The following is a 13618-nucleotide window of genomic DNA, read 5'->3' as shown; positions in this document are numbered from 1 at the left end:
AACACAGCCTAGAGCAGCAGCTCTTAGATACTAATCTGTTTGTTAATCCCCTCTGTCTGGGGAAATTTGAGGCTTCTGAGTGATAGTGAAGAAGAAAGAAGGGTGTCTAATAATCTTTTTCTTGCAATTCAGAAGAAATTCAAGTCCAATACTTTTTTTGCCTTAGGATTCGATGCTTCCAGTCTAAAGTGCTGCATCAGTTCCCAGCTGGCTGCCGTGAGTCCTTTTTAGGACACCATGCCTAACGAGTAGAAGTCAGCAACTGTAGTGAGAGTGGAGCAGTCCTGCATGTCCTTGTCACGGCAGTTTGGCTTGTCCCTGGTACTGGCCCATCTCTGCCTCTGGGGACAGCCCTGGTCTTGCTGGCCTCCCTGTGCATCTTTAATTTAGACTCTGGCATCTCTGAGCCCTCACGTCCCACGCAAAGAAAAAGTGGACTCCAAGAATATGTACCACAGGAGGAGAACTGTGGATTCCCTGGCACTGGGGTTATTCTTGTCGGGAGAGGTTATCCAGGCACAACACAACTTTCAGTGAATAACCTCTCTGCTGTTGGAAGTGTCATAAGGGTAACAGCATAGGAACAAAAACGTTGCAAGACTATCAAAGCCAACATTATGAAAGTGTTTTGAAGGTTATTGATGTTCTTCCTGCGGGAATTGTATTACCAGTCACTGATATCAAAAGTAACAAATTTAAAGAAGCTATAAATGACAAAGCCTTCAGAGCAAGAGCAAAGAGTAAAAATAAAAAGGACTCGTTGCTCACCATGTACTGTAGAGCCTGTGTGGAACATTCAGTCGCGTTTATCTCCTGTTCCTCGGGGCAGGCATCAAGGTCATGCCTGTGTCCCTTCCAGGCCGCTGGAGCCCCGTGTCCCTGCCCCCCAGTGCTCTGCAGGGGTGGGCGAGGGCCAAGGGCTGGCGAGCAGCGTGTCCCGGGCGGGCAGGGAGTGACGTGTGCGGCGAGGGGCAGCGCGTCCCCCCGGCCTTGCCAAAGCCCATCCCCTGGTCCGGATGCCAGCCAGCACTAAGGGGTAGTCACGTAGGAGCAGAGCAGGGCTCTACGGGGAGTCCCTCCTGCCGAAGGAGAGGTGGTGGAGCGTCCCCATCCTCTGGCTGCCTGGCCACTGGCCCTGGGGAGCCAGGCAGAGCCCGCTGCCCGGCACGACCCCCAGACACAGCAGGAGCTGCCCTCACCTTCCCGTGCTGCAGAAACCAACTTTTCTGGTTGGGACAGGGGGTTGTGTGGGGCTGGGAGTCCACGGCGCCCTGTGAAGCGCCAGGCTGCTGGTCTCCATCTGACGCCTGTGCAGACCCTGGGGTGCAGCCCCAGTCCTACATCCCCCCTCCTGCATGCTGATGCTCATGTGCTGCTGCTGTGGGGAGCATACACGGGGTTTGAGGGACTATCAGCTTCCAGATGATTTTAACATATTTGCATACATACAAAAATAACTTAGAGCTTGGTGGAGCTTTAGGAGCAGCACTGAGGGACAGCATGTCTCTGGAGGGAGAGCTTATCGCGAGCTCCGGGTACGTTGTCCTGGGGTTTTCTCATTTGGTATTTGGAAATGTCAGCTTCCTATTACTTGGTCCACCTACAACAATGCCAATTAAAAAAATAAAAAAGTGAGATATCTTCAGTTATACATCAAACTCTTCTTAATTCACAGCAATGCATTAATATTTAAAAGTCAATAGTGTTATTGAGGCAAACTAGGCCATCAGCACATGAGAGAGCAAACTTGCACCATCTGCATTCAAACCAGAATTTGAAGCAGTGCATTCTGTTGATATAAACTTTGAAAGCACTTGGTGAATGTCAGCGGAGCTTTGAAATTAAAATTTCTTCTTATTTCAGACCAGCTATTGTTGCATCTCTGGCCTGGGTGAGCTGGGAAAGGATAGAAGCCACTTGGGGCATGCTTTATAATGTTGGCATTTCTGGAAGGTGATGAGGATGGAAGTGCTCGGAGCTTAGCTCTGTCTGAGCCTGTTTGAAATGCAATGACAGAATTCCCATGTAAAGGTTGCGATAAAAACAGAAAGAGGGAGAAGAGATTCTGTACTTCAGAATGAAGAAAATAAAAAGTCCTCGCAAATGTCAGCTGGGGGATCTCTGGCTACACTTGTTGGGGAAGAACAGTCTGAATGCGGTAGCAAATCTTTTACGGAGTAGCAGCCTGCAGAGAGGCTGGCACCGTTACATCCTACTCAATACCTTGATATTTACATTTGTATGTGCTAATTTGACACGGCTTTGTTCACGTCTGCGTGCATAGCCCAACGTAGTTTTGAACTGTTAATGCAGCTGCAGGGCAGAGCTATGCTCTTCATCGGCAGCTTTGGTGGCCGTGAGGTTCCTTACTGACACTGTGTGTGCTAGCAAGTGTTTGCTTTGTTTTACCCTAGAAAGAGCTGGTTTGTTATTAAATCAAGTAATCCCGGTATATAACTTCAGCTGTATCAGTTAGCAAATTCTTTAGTATGTTCTGAAAATGAAAAGCACAATTCAAGTGTAGGACGCTTTGAAATATAAGATGGCTTTGATTGTCTTCTCTGCACCACTTTCCAAGCAGAAGAAATTGTACTATTCTGGAAGTGGTTGCAATATGCAGGTTTAATATAAGAAAACATAGAGGGATTGTTTAAGTGTCAGTCTTCAGAAGCGGAGAGTTGGAGTAGCAGTATGCACAGAATAGCAAGAAATTTATATGTCTGTAATAAGCCCCGTTTGTCAGGAAGAGTACCCCAAAGGAATTCAAACCCAAAGAAACCTTTGCTTTGCCCTTAGAGTTATTGTTTGAAGAACCTCAAGGCTTTTGCAGAATGAGTTGTAAAACCTTGGACAACTGGAGAGAGCAAGTGACAAAGGAGGAGACGCTTCGATGATTTCCATGGCAAATTTGTCTCCCTTAAAAGACAGTTGATACTAGATGCAGCACTGGGTTAAATGCATCCCTTGCCGCTGTTGTGTGGTTTTCCCGAGCAGGGGGTGTGTTAAGAGTGTCTCTAAGCAATCCGAAGTGGGGCAAGTTGCTGTCTCTAAGTTTTCTCTGCATGCTTTTACCATGGTTAAGTTTCTACATGTGAGCGCTGGCATAGCTCTGGGAGGTTGTTAAACTGGCTCTAACAGCTGCCCAGGCACCTCCTGTACAATGGCTATTGAAGTCGCAGGCTGGTCTTGCAGGAATCCAGATGTACAGTCAAAAAGGATTGAGTGGAAAACGGTAAAAACCATGGGTTTGGAAGAGGCGAGAGCAGCTTTGGCTCCTTCAGCGGCTCTGCCTTGCTCAGTGGTTTGAGGTCTAGAGCCCGACGCTGTTCCTGGAGAAGACCCTTTGCAGGTTCAGCTGGAGCCGCGGCAGAGGGGATGCGGTGCCGCTCGGTGCCCCCGGGCAGGGTGTTCCCAACACCGTGGGCATTGGGGCCAGACTCAGGTCTCCTTGGCCCCTCCCAGGCGAATGCTCTGTGGCCTCCAGTGGGTTTGTTGCTCCAGAGCAATAAGCAGGACAGGAGAATTCCCTGCCACATTCCTGTCCCTGGGCACCAGGACACAGGACTCCTGCGTCAGCACCACCGGCTCCGCTGGGTGTTTCTAGATAAACAAAAGCAGTCCCAGCTTGTGGCAGAATTATCTTGTCCCTGTCAGCCACCCGTGTAAATTAAAGCTTCCAGCTGGGAGCAGTGACACAGATGAAAAGAAATTTCCATTGTCCGGAAGAATAATACCTGTGTGAGAAAGAGAAGTGCCTTTTGTTTTATTTTGCTGCACGCTTCCAGTTGTGCGGTATCGTCCTTCTGTTATACCTTTTACTAGCACAAGAGGTATTGCTATGAAAGATAATAAGCAACTCAGAAATCAATTTCTTTTTGGAACTTTGGAGGCCAAGAATTACAGTGCTGTATTTCACTGTATCTTTCAAAGTGCATGTTAAATAAACATCATCCCCAGGAGTATTCAGAGGCAGCTCTTTGTATATAAAATACCTTCAAATATATCACATTTGATGATGTATTAGTAAGTGTTTGGTATTTGTTCTATACTAAGACTCTTACTTTGCTGCTTGCACTATTTAAACGCTGCCGGACGATGACCAGGCTGACCCACGTGCTGTTTGTAACCCCACGGGATTGCTGCCAGGCTCACCTACAAAGAAAAGCTTATTCAGAGATCTTCTGACTTTCCCTGGACAGGACTCTGCTCGTTTCTGGGGTTGTCTTGGGGCAATTCAAATCAAACCACCTGTACTGCTAAATCCTGAACACCATCCTAGACCTTTCTTCTAAGGGGGAGAAAGAGACTTCAGGACCGTTTCCACTCCCCTCCTGCTTTCTCTGGAGATTGTCCAGCGGGATCCTCTGAATTCAGCTCTGCTGGAGGTCTGCCACGGGTGACGCTTCCACAAGCCTCGAGGAGAAGGTGCTGGGGACGGGGCTCTCGCTCCTGCTCATGTTTGGGCGTCCCCGCCAGCACGGGGAGGACAAACCAGCGGTTCTGCCGTGGATGCTCTTCCCAGGCTGGCTCTTTGTCAGGGACCTGGGAGCAACGTGCCCCAGCAGCAGCAGGGGTTTGCCCATGTCATTGGTGTCGTAGGGATGGGACAGGCCCTGCTTGTTATTGAGAGAAACGTACGGGTTATCAAGGGACACCAGGAGCAGCCAGAAGAAGAAGAAAGATAGAGAAGGATTTTAAAATAAAATAATTAAAGGAAACCCTATATTTTTCCAATCCAAACCCTGCCCTGCAGTGGCTCTATACCCCCTAGTCATTCTTCTGAGACATGAAATATAGAACAGAGTACAATTACTTTCCTGATTACATTCTGTCTTCCCTTACCAAGGTATTGAAGAGGAACTGGGGAGCACATTATAAAGCATACAGCCCTATTAAATCTTTATTCCCTTTAAAACAATTGCAGGAAATATCAGGATGCTGATTTAACCAGGTTTAAAACCATCTATGCACTGATGTCTCTCTCTGCCTGGCTAACCCCAGGTGTCCTCTCCTCCTGAGGGAGCTTTTGAAGGGACATAAGTTCCACCAGCTCTTTCACACAGCTGGAGGCAGAGGATATAAGGTGAATTCAAAGAACTGCACAGGCTAAAATGGATTTCCCCACAGAAGGGATCCTGTTCTGCAGCACAAGTTCTGCTTTTGCCTCTGGCTCTAGGGTCCCCCTCTCCTCCAGGTGCTCTGGTGCTTCAACTCTTGGGTGTCAGGGCTATGTTATGTATCTCTTAATTGTCTCGTTCTCCCTAATTAAACATGCCCAGCTCAAGATAACATAAGGCAATGGGTTATGCATTTAAAGTCAATGTTAGATTTTTTGGCTTTCACTGTTAGTGTGGAAGACTAATATACTCTAATGGATCAGCCGCCAGGTTGCCTTCCGTAGCGTGACCCCAATTAGAAATTAGTTCAAGGATAAAGAAATTGCTGGGATTCAAACCAGTAATCTTGTCCAAAGCTAGCATTTAGTCTCTGGAAAGAAAAAAATCCCATTACGTCTGTGTCTGTGTTCGCACCTTGTACTTGAGGTATCCCAGGCTCCGCTCTCAAACCATTAAAAATCTGGAGGAAACCCTCCAGATAGACACTGCTAAAAATAGCAGATTCTGTGATCTGCAGCTCCGTATGTCTGGGAGTGGTTTCGTTCCTTGGTCTGGTTTTAGATAATATATAGATGATACACAGACGCTCCCAGTACCGGTCTCCGAGTTACCTGTGGGTACTGCAGCATCGCATAACAACAGCCTCTCGAAACCACGGAAACCTTTGTATTATCTTTTTCTGGGTGATAATCTGTTAGGTATTAATCCAGGCACCCCACAGCAATGGATGTGAATTATGTTCACAGAAAGCTGAGACTCCTTTTCAACCTTTTGGATGGTTTGGGGAATACAAAGTAAACCTCGTGAATGAATAGCCATCAGAAAACAAAAACCCTTTTACAATTTTGAGGGTGAAAGGGGAGGGAGGGGGCCCAGGAGATGCCTCTGCGTCCCCCTGCCACGCTCCTCTGTTCCTTCTGCCCCTTTGCTTCATGGTTTAGCCATTAGGGCCGGAAAAGGCTGGTTTCACCTTCCAGGTTTTTAATAATGCCTAGTACTGAGCAAGTTCGACACAACAGGAACAACACGGGTGTCCGGCGAGAGAGACTGGCCGCGGAGCAGAGCTGAGGGCGGGCGCTCCCGGAGCCCAGGGCTCTACTTGGGCGTAATTCCCATGCAGGGTGGCTGGGATTAAATGCACTGATGCTATCGGCCCTGAGGAGATTTATTTCCTTTCATCCTTCCAGCAGGGAGTACAAATGCAAAACTTTCAGCTCAGAGGTATTTTTCGGAATGAAGTATCTTTAGCTGTGGTCATCGGTGATTTGGAAGCCCCTGCCAGTGAGATTTCGCCTTGAGCTGGTTGCCATTGCTGAGCAGCTGAGGAGCAGCTGAAAGCTGGCTGGAAATGGCTTTTGACTTTTGCTTTTTTTTAAAAAAAAAAGAAGAACGGAACAAAAAAAAGCACGCTTTGGGAGAAGGGAGACTTCCCCTTGCGTGGGGGCTGACTTTGCATAGTAACAAGCAGCGGAGGGCGGTTGCTGAAATGAGAGGAGGGTTCCCCCGTGGTAAAATCTGGTGGTACCCGACGTGCCCTGGGCCCAGCCTTGGCCCCTCGCAGCCTGGCCCCGCTTTCCTCTGCGTTTCTGCCCTCCCCGCCTGCCAGAACGGGGGAGCTGGGGTGCCCGGCTTGTTTCAGCTGCTTCTGCTAACGTGAAATGTATAACCACGGAGCGGGCTGGTGGAACAAACAACAGCTGATTTACTTGGTTAATTTAAATAGTGTGTAGTGGGTAGCGCAGGGAGGCTGCATCGCTGCTCCAGCAATCATGCTGGGAGGGAGGTCTGCAGTGCCATTACGTGTTATTATTACTTTCTGGTTAATGTATACACTTTCACTATCACATAGTTTTTCTCCTTCATTTTTCATGAGATTAATGGTTAAGCCATGGAAGAAATGTAACGCCATGCCAGTCTGATTTATTGACCACTTAGTGCTGATGAAGCTGCAAACAAGAGTCGGACAGATGTTGCAGCTGCATTTTTCTTTATCAAAACTAACAGCTTTTTGTGGGTTTTTTTTAACTGCTGCTTGTGCCGCCTCCTGCTTACCCTGCAGCGCCGGGGATGTGGAACCAGCCCCCCGCCGCCCGACGAGAGGCAGCTGGGTGCCGGGGTGCGGAGGAGCCTGCCCGGGTCGGGGGGATGGCAGTGCTTCGCCGGGGCTGCGCGGGAACGGAGCAGCTCCACAGAGGCTCTGGGCACTGAAATCGCGGGGGGATTTCTGACAGACACGCTTCCAGAGCCGCCTGCAGCCTGGTCCAGGGCTCCCTGGAGGAAATCCCGGCTGCCCAGGGGAAGGGCTTCTGCCGTGGCACGTCCATTGTCCTGGCACGTTTCCTGCGTGGAAGTCACATCTGTAATTTTTGTTTTAGCCTTTCACATCTCTCTTGTTCTATGGGTGGGTCTCCACAAAGAAATAGCAATTCTCTGCTGACTTAGAGTTTTCCAAAACATACGTATTCTCATAATTTGTGTCAGAACATTTCAGTTTGCTAGGTAAATTGACATTTATGAGACTTGCCAATGTGAGGTCAACTTTTAGATGTAGACATAAGGAGCAAACCTGTTGGTATTGTGTTTGTTTTATATGCTTTTATATATAAACAGTATGAACTCCAGTGCCAATCCACTGCTGAGGTCCACCTGCTCCTGCTGCAATGAAACCGGGAAGCCCCGTCACCCTGACTTGCCTGGTGACAAACAGGCACTATCAGGCTGTGAAAAATATGGTTTATCTGAAACGAAGGAAGAAGCATCTGCGGAACTGCCGAGTCGCGCAAGGCCACGGCGGCAGCGTGTCCTTGCTCTCTTTGAAACTGCCCCTGAGAGCAAGAGGTGTCTTTACATGAAATCTCTGAAGCATATTACTTTTTATTACTTCATCTTCTAAGTCACTAATTACGTTAAATTAGCTGATGGAGACTATTTGAGTGTAAAGGTAATCATTTTTATTATCTGAGTCTTTTCTGAATTCTGCACGAGGACCATAATGTTTCAGACTTCCCGTTGTTGCCTCCCCAGTTCTGAGCAGCGACGTCCACTCGCGTTGGACGTGGCTCGGCTGCCCCAGCTGTCACCTTTGTCACCTTTAAAGGGTAAAGCAGGAAGGCTGAAAGGAAAATGTGGCTCAATTTTGTGTGGTGAGCTGAGGACTTGCACTGCGGTGTGGAAGGAGAGGATACGGTGTTTTAATGTGTCCTCCTCTGGTTGTGTCTCGTCTGGGGCAGCTGTGCCCTGTGAAATGGAAGGGTTTCAGTGTGTAAAAGTAGAACATAAAAAGTCCAATTGTTTGTCTCCAGGAGAATCTTGGGAATAGAAGAGCCGATGGTTTTCTTTGCTTTAGCACTTTACAAAGCTGCTCTGAAATAAGTTGTTAGCACTTCCTTAGTAGGTTCCTTGCCTCTTCCCTGTGCAATACAACTCTTTAATACAGACTGCAAGAATTTAATACTGCAATCTCACAGAATCCTCACTGAAAATCCCACGCTTGCAGTTTTCATCAATAGAGGGGGAAGAAAGAACACAAGTTCCTGCCTGCGTGTCCTCCTAATGTTAGCGAGCTTCTCCTCCAGCCTGAGGGACGCGCCTGGTGTCCGGAGCCTGGCTGCAGGGGACGGGGGGGACGCAGCATGCGGGCACCGCAGGAAGGGGCTCTGTCAGCTGCCGGCACCCCCTTGGCGAGGCGCTGGGAGACGCGACCGCTGCCCCCTCATCTCGGGGACGTGCGGAGCGTGCTGGGGGTGCGCGGTCACCCCGCGCCCGTCACAGCGAGTGCAGCCCTGCCCGGGGCTGGCTCCGGGTGCCGCTGCCCGGCCTCAGCGCGGCGTTTCACCGTCAGAAGTGGGTGTCCTCGGCGCGGGTGTCCTCGGCACAGTGTCCGCGTACGGCTCAGGCCTCTGCGGGTTTCGTAAGCAAGTGATCCCATTAGCACAACCTTTGCAAACCAGTGATGGCTTGTGTTCCCTCTCCCACTCAGAACAGGGCTCTAACAGCATTAATGAAACATTAGAGTTTTAATTACACCATTATCCTATTTATTTTTATAAATAATTCCAAAGCAGTCATTAAAGTTTGTGAACTTAGGAGTAAATGACTTAAGGGAAAGAAATCAGCTTCTCAATCTTGTTATTATCTATTGTACAATCTCCCTGGGATGCTGTTGGGAAACTAGCAGAGTTGTTTCTGTTGCTGTTGTTAAGATGATTCATTTACTCGCAGGGTGGTAACACGCTGCTCAGCTCCCTACTTGAAACGTCTGTGTCAGTGGGACGGCGCCGCAGTGCGTCAAAGTGGCGTTGCACCCCCCCTCAGCCCCGGAACGAGGTGCACGGGCCAAGGGGAGCGTTGAACAGCCCTGCGGGAGCAAGCACCTTGCAGTTGTTCTGCACAGGGCAGGGTCTCTTCCAGCCCCGACCTTCCGCAGCTCGCTGTTCTCATCGCAAAGCTGCAGGATCTTCAGAAGACAAATTTCGGGCTCATCTGCGAAGAGCCTGTCCTTGGGGCGCTCTGTAAGGCTGTTTGTGAGCCTCCTTGGCTCTTTCCTCCCTCTTTCTGCCACCGTACGGAAAGCGTGGCTGTTACTGATGCTCTCGGGTGAATTTCTGTGTATTTGAAATAGCCTGATGTGGACCAGAACTGATGAAAGCACTGGACCGGACAGACCACAGGTCCCTTAAACCAAAGCAAATGACCTGGTGTTTGTTGCAACTGGTATTTGAAAGACTCTTGCAAGTATTCGGTGTTGTATGGGTTGGAAAAAAGATTCGCCTGAGCGCACGAGGGGAGCAGGAGAGATGCAGCCAAAGGGCACTCGGGGTGGGGGGAAGCTGCGTGCAAACTCTGTCGTGCCTTGTCTTTTGCTGCCTCTTTTAAAGAGCAGCTCTGATCTCAGGGAAATCTGGTACACACTGGGATGTAGTTACAATGCTTTCTGTCATGGTTTTAATAAGGAAGGTAAATGCAGAGAGCCCTGAGCAGGGCAGAGGCTCGACAATGTCACTTTTGCTGTGCTCTCCCCACAGAACCCAGACATCGTGTTGGTGCACTACCTGAACGTCCCTGCCATCGAGGACTGCGGGAAACCATGCGGCCCCATCTTGTGCTCAATAAACACAGACAAGAAGGAATGGGCGAAGTGGACAAAAGAGGAACTCATCGGACAGCTCAAACCGATGTGTGAGTATCTGGAGGCTTTTTTGCTCTTTCGCTTTACAGAGGGTTGGTTTGCAGTACAGTGTCTCTCACTGCCACCAGCCGTCCCCGTGAAGGAGACATTTGTCACTGTCAAACTCACCTTGCACCTGCGTTCACATCCTTTCTTCCCAATATCGAACACCTCGGGATGCGTGGTACGAGAGCTGCCCAGGCTGCCCCAGAAAGGGTCGTGTCCCAGAACAGATCCCCTCCACACTCTGGGAAGAAACTGTGCCTACGGTCTTGCGTTTTCAAGAGCCATTCGTAAGCACCCACTCGCGTGCAGGAGCCGTCGCAGCACTGGCAGGTAGGTTCCCCCAGGGCGCTCCATGTCCGTGGGGCTCAGTGTCAGGTCGGGATGAGCTGCCGCTGCTGACGGACGGACCCTGGAGCCCAGCGGTTCAGGGCGGGTGTCGTTCACTAAGCTCTGAACTTTGCAGTCTAAGGAGCAGGCTGCTGAGGTGCGCAGAGCGACTGGGAGGTTTGCTCTGCAAACAGGCAGTTCTTTGGACCTCTCTGCATCTGCCTTGGAGTGTAATGTTTTCTCTCACATCACAGTTACGTTGCATGTCTTCCCCTGGAGAATACATCCCAGTGTGCATGCAGACATCTTTTTGCAATGAAAGAAAGATGAGGCATAGCGTGGGTCTGTAAGCAGGAGAAAATTAACTGCAGGAGCCACAATGCCAAATCTAGGTCCTTTCATCTGAGTCAACAAATACCAGTTCTGCTTTTCTCCCTCACCCCTGCCCGCAGCCAGAGGCTGGTGTCATGCCCAGCTTTCCATAATTGGAGGTCGCAGACACGAAGCACGTTCTGATGTGTTTCAACCATCAGTGAAAGATCAGTCTCACGCTGACCACAGCATTAGTAATCTGAGTTTGCACTGCTCCTTTGATGCATCCCGAGCTCTGCAGGCCCACCTATTCCTTTTCCACACAAAGTTGGAGGGCAGAAGACAAGCAGAAGAGAAGAGAGAAAATGACACATTTGCTAAACAGAATATTGCCCCTGGGACCAATAACCTTAGACAGAAATAGAAGATGTTGAAGGTGTAGCTGAGACTGGACAAGTACCTTAACATTAAACAGGAGAGGAAGTGGCAGCCTGTTAAAAAATCTGCAGTGCATCAAGAAAATTATGTGAAAACTACAACGAACTCGCCGTAAATTTAATAACACTTGGCTCTTTTATGTCTCAGGAGGGAAGAGTGAAATTCTGCACAATTATTCAGAGTATATATGCATGTACAAGTCTCTGTTTATGGGTACATATCCTGGGAAACGCATCCTTAGAAATGTAGCTAAAATAAAAGCTTTAGATTCTGATCAGACCTAGAAAACAAAGAGGACACAGATAACCGTGTTCGGGGAACACAGAGGGGCACTGCTCGCCAAGAAGCCATCAGATTTGGTTCCAGTATTGGGTGTGCCATGAAATTCTGCAGCCAAGCACATTAGTTTCATCACATTTTTGCATTAATCACATTCTTTCACAGACTTCACAGTTTGATTGCCTGATGTTTCCAAATTTCTCTGCCCTAAAGCAGATTTGTCAATGACTTAATCAAAGCGTTGTGCGTGGTGTCGCTGGTGAAGTGACAGTCTCACCCTCTTACCTGTTCTGTGTTGCGGTTCATCTAGTTTTATTCCTTTGGTCTTGGAAGCTGTGCGAGGTTTTTGTTGATTTTGTTTTCTTGGTTGCCATTTTTCATAAGAACTTTACATTTCAGAGAAGCTAGTGATGATACAGCCAGGCTGTGCATGGAGGTCCGAGGCCAAATGCTGTACCTGCAGGGAGGTTTTTGCATCCAGTTTCAGAGCACTGGTGTCATTCAGAACTAGGAGGAGATGCTGATACTAGTTCTGACTTTGGGGAAAATGCCTCCTCCTGGTCAGAGGCTGGTGACGGCGTCCAGTTCTTGACTCGCTGAGAACAAGTGCCATTTGTTCAAGTCCTGCTCAGCCTGGGCCAGAGTCGGGTATTAAAGCTTTTGACCTCTGTGTTGAAGCTTTTCTGTCAGAATCTCAGATAGCGGAGAGTCAGTGGTGTGGCAGCCAAAGGCTGGGAGCACGTTCTCTTGGCCGTGTGTGCCTGGAGAACTACAAGTGATGTGGCAGATGGCTGGCAGGGAGAGAGGCATCAGTCTGAGAGTCCGAGCCAGATAAATATATCAAACTGTTTTTCCTGAAATGCAGAGACCCTGACTGGGATGAGCAGGGAGTTTGTTCACATTTCTTGCATCCATAATTCCCTCAGCCCCCTCTTCCTTCCCCGCTGCATCATCCCACAGTCAGTCCAGACTCAGCAAGAGTTCAGCAGTGCCCGGGACGGGCCCAGGCTTCTGGTACCCAACCGCGTCACCCCGCAGGGCAGCGCCCGAGCTCTGGCTGCTGGGCAGTGGCTCCTCCTGCCCTGGTCTCGACTGAGTCCTCTGCGAGCCCAGAGCTGCTTGACTGGCCTCAGGAGTGGTTTCTCCTGATGCTGTGACTGTGCTTGCGCTGGTGGTTATGGATGAGAAAATACCTTTTCAGGGTGGCCGCATGGCTCTGAGAGCTTTAGGGAAACACCATTTTGTTCCAACCTAGCTGGGCTGCGAACTGATTAAGAGACTGAAATTAACCCACCTGAACATCCATGGAAGGTAAATACTCACTGCAGATGCTCTGAGGGTTTGGGTTTTTTTCAACATCTCCAACTGGGTTGAGACCGTAAATAATGAGGTAATCAGCCTGACTTCAGTTTTCAGGGCTTTGGATTTTTGGTTTAGTTCTGATATATCTGTCACCTGCCTTCACGCTGGGACATCCGTGACCTCCTGCTTGTCCTGCCTGGACTGTCGCTGTTGGCTTGTCCGACCTCGGTCTGGCAGTCCTTGAGAGCGAAGTGGACAAGCCTGGAAGGGCTGGACGCTGTTCACGACCTCCAGCAGGATGATTCCTCCCTCCTTCCAGGCTGGGAGATGGGCGCCGTGTCTTCAAGGCGTAAGCATGGTCAGGGAGCACAGGGAGGGCTGCAAAGCCTCCACAGAAACATCCCGCTGCTGATGGAAGACCTGCGATAATCTGACTGTCGGCAGCGTCCGAACTGGTCGTCTGAATCAAAAGGGTCATCATGTGTGTTGCCTCTGTCTGAATGCAACCTTTCGTGCAAAATGAATGGCAATAACACATGAAAATTCTGCCGGAATGTTGTCTGAGACACCTGTAAGTCATTTCAGGATGCCTGGTATGAAGAACGGGCCTCAATTTGGCGTTGCTTTCAATTTCCCCCCCCTCTTGTGCCCCATTATAGTCGTGCTTTGA

At 49.3% G+C, this 13618-nt stretch overlaps 1 protein-coding gene across 11 annotated transcripts in view; it reads left to right on the top strand.

Moving 5' to 3' along the window:
* CAMTA1 (calmodulin binding transcription activator 1) overlaps window positions 1-13618 on the top strand; it is a 305462-nt gene that overhangs the window by 231511 nt on the left and 60333 nt on the right. For all 11 annotated transcript variants that reach the window (XM_074893063.1, XM_074893065.1, XM_074893060.1 and 8 more), the window contains one exon: window positions 10142-10295. In XM_074893063.1, coding sequence (XP_074749164.1) covers window positions 10142-10295 — 154 coding nt within the window. The remainder of the gene's footprint in view (window positions 1-10141; window positions 10296-13618) is intronic.

This window comes from Strix uralensis, chromosome 23 (genome assembly GCF_047716275.1).
Source record: "Strix uralensis isolate ZFMK-TIS-50842 chromosome 23, bStrUra1, whole genome shotgun sequence".
Classification (NCBI taxonomy): domain Eukaryota; kingdom Metazoa; phylum Chordata; class Aves; order Strigiformes; family Strigidae; genus Strix; species Strix uralensis.
Note: the sequence above shows the minus strand (reverse complement) of the source record. Positions and strands in the feature narration are given on the sequence as shown.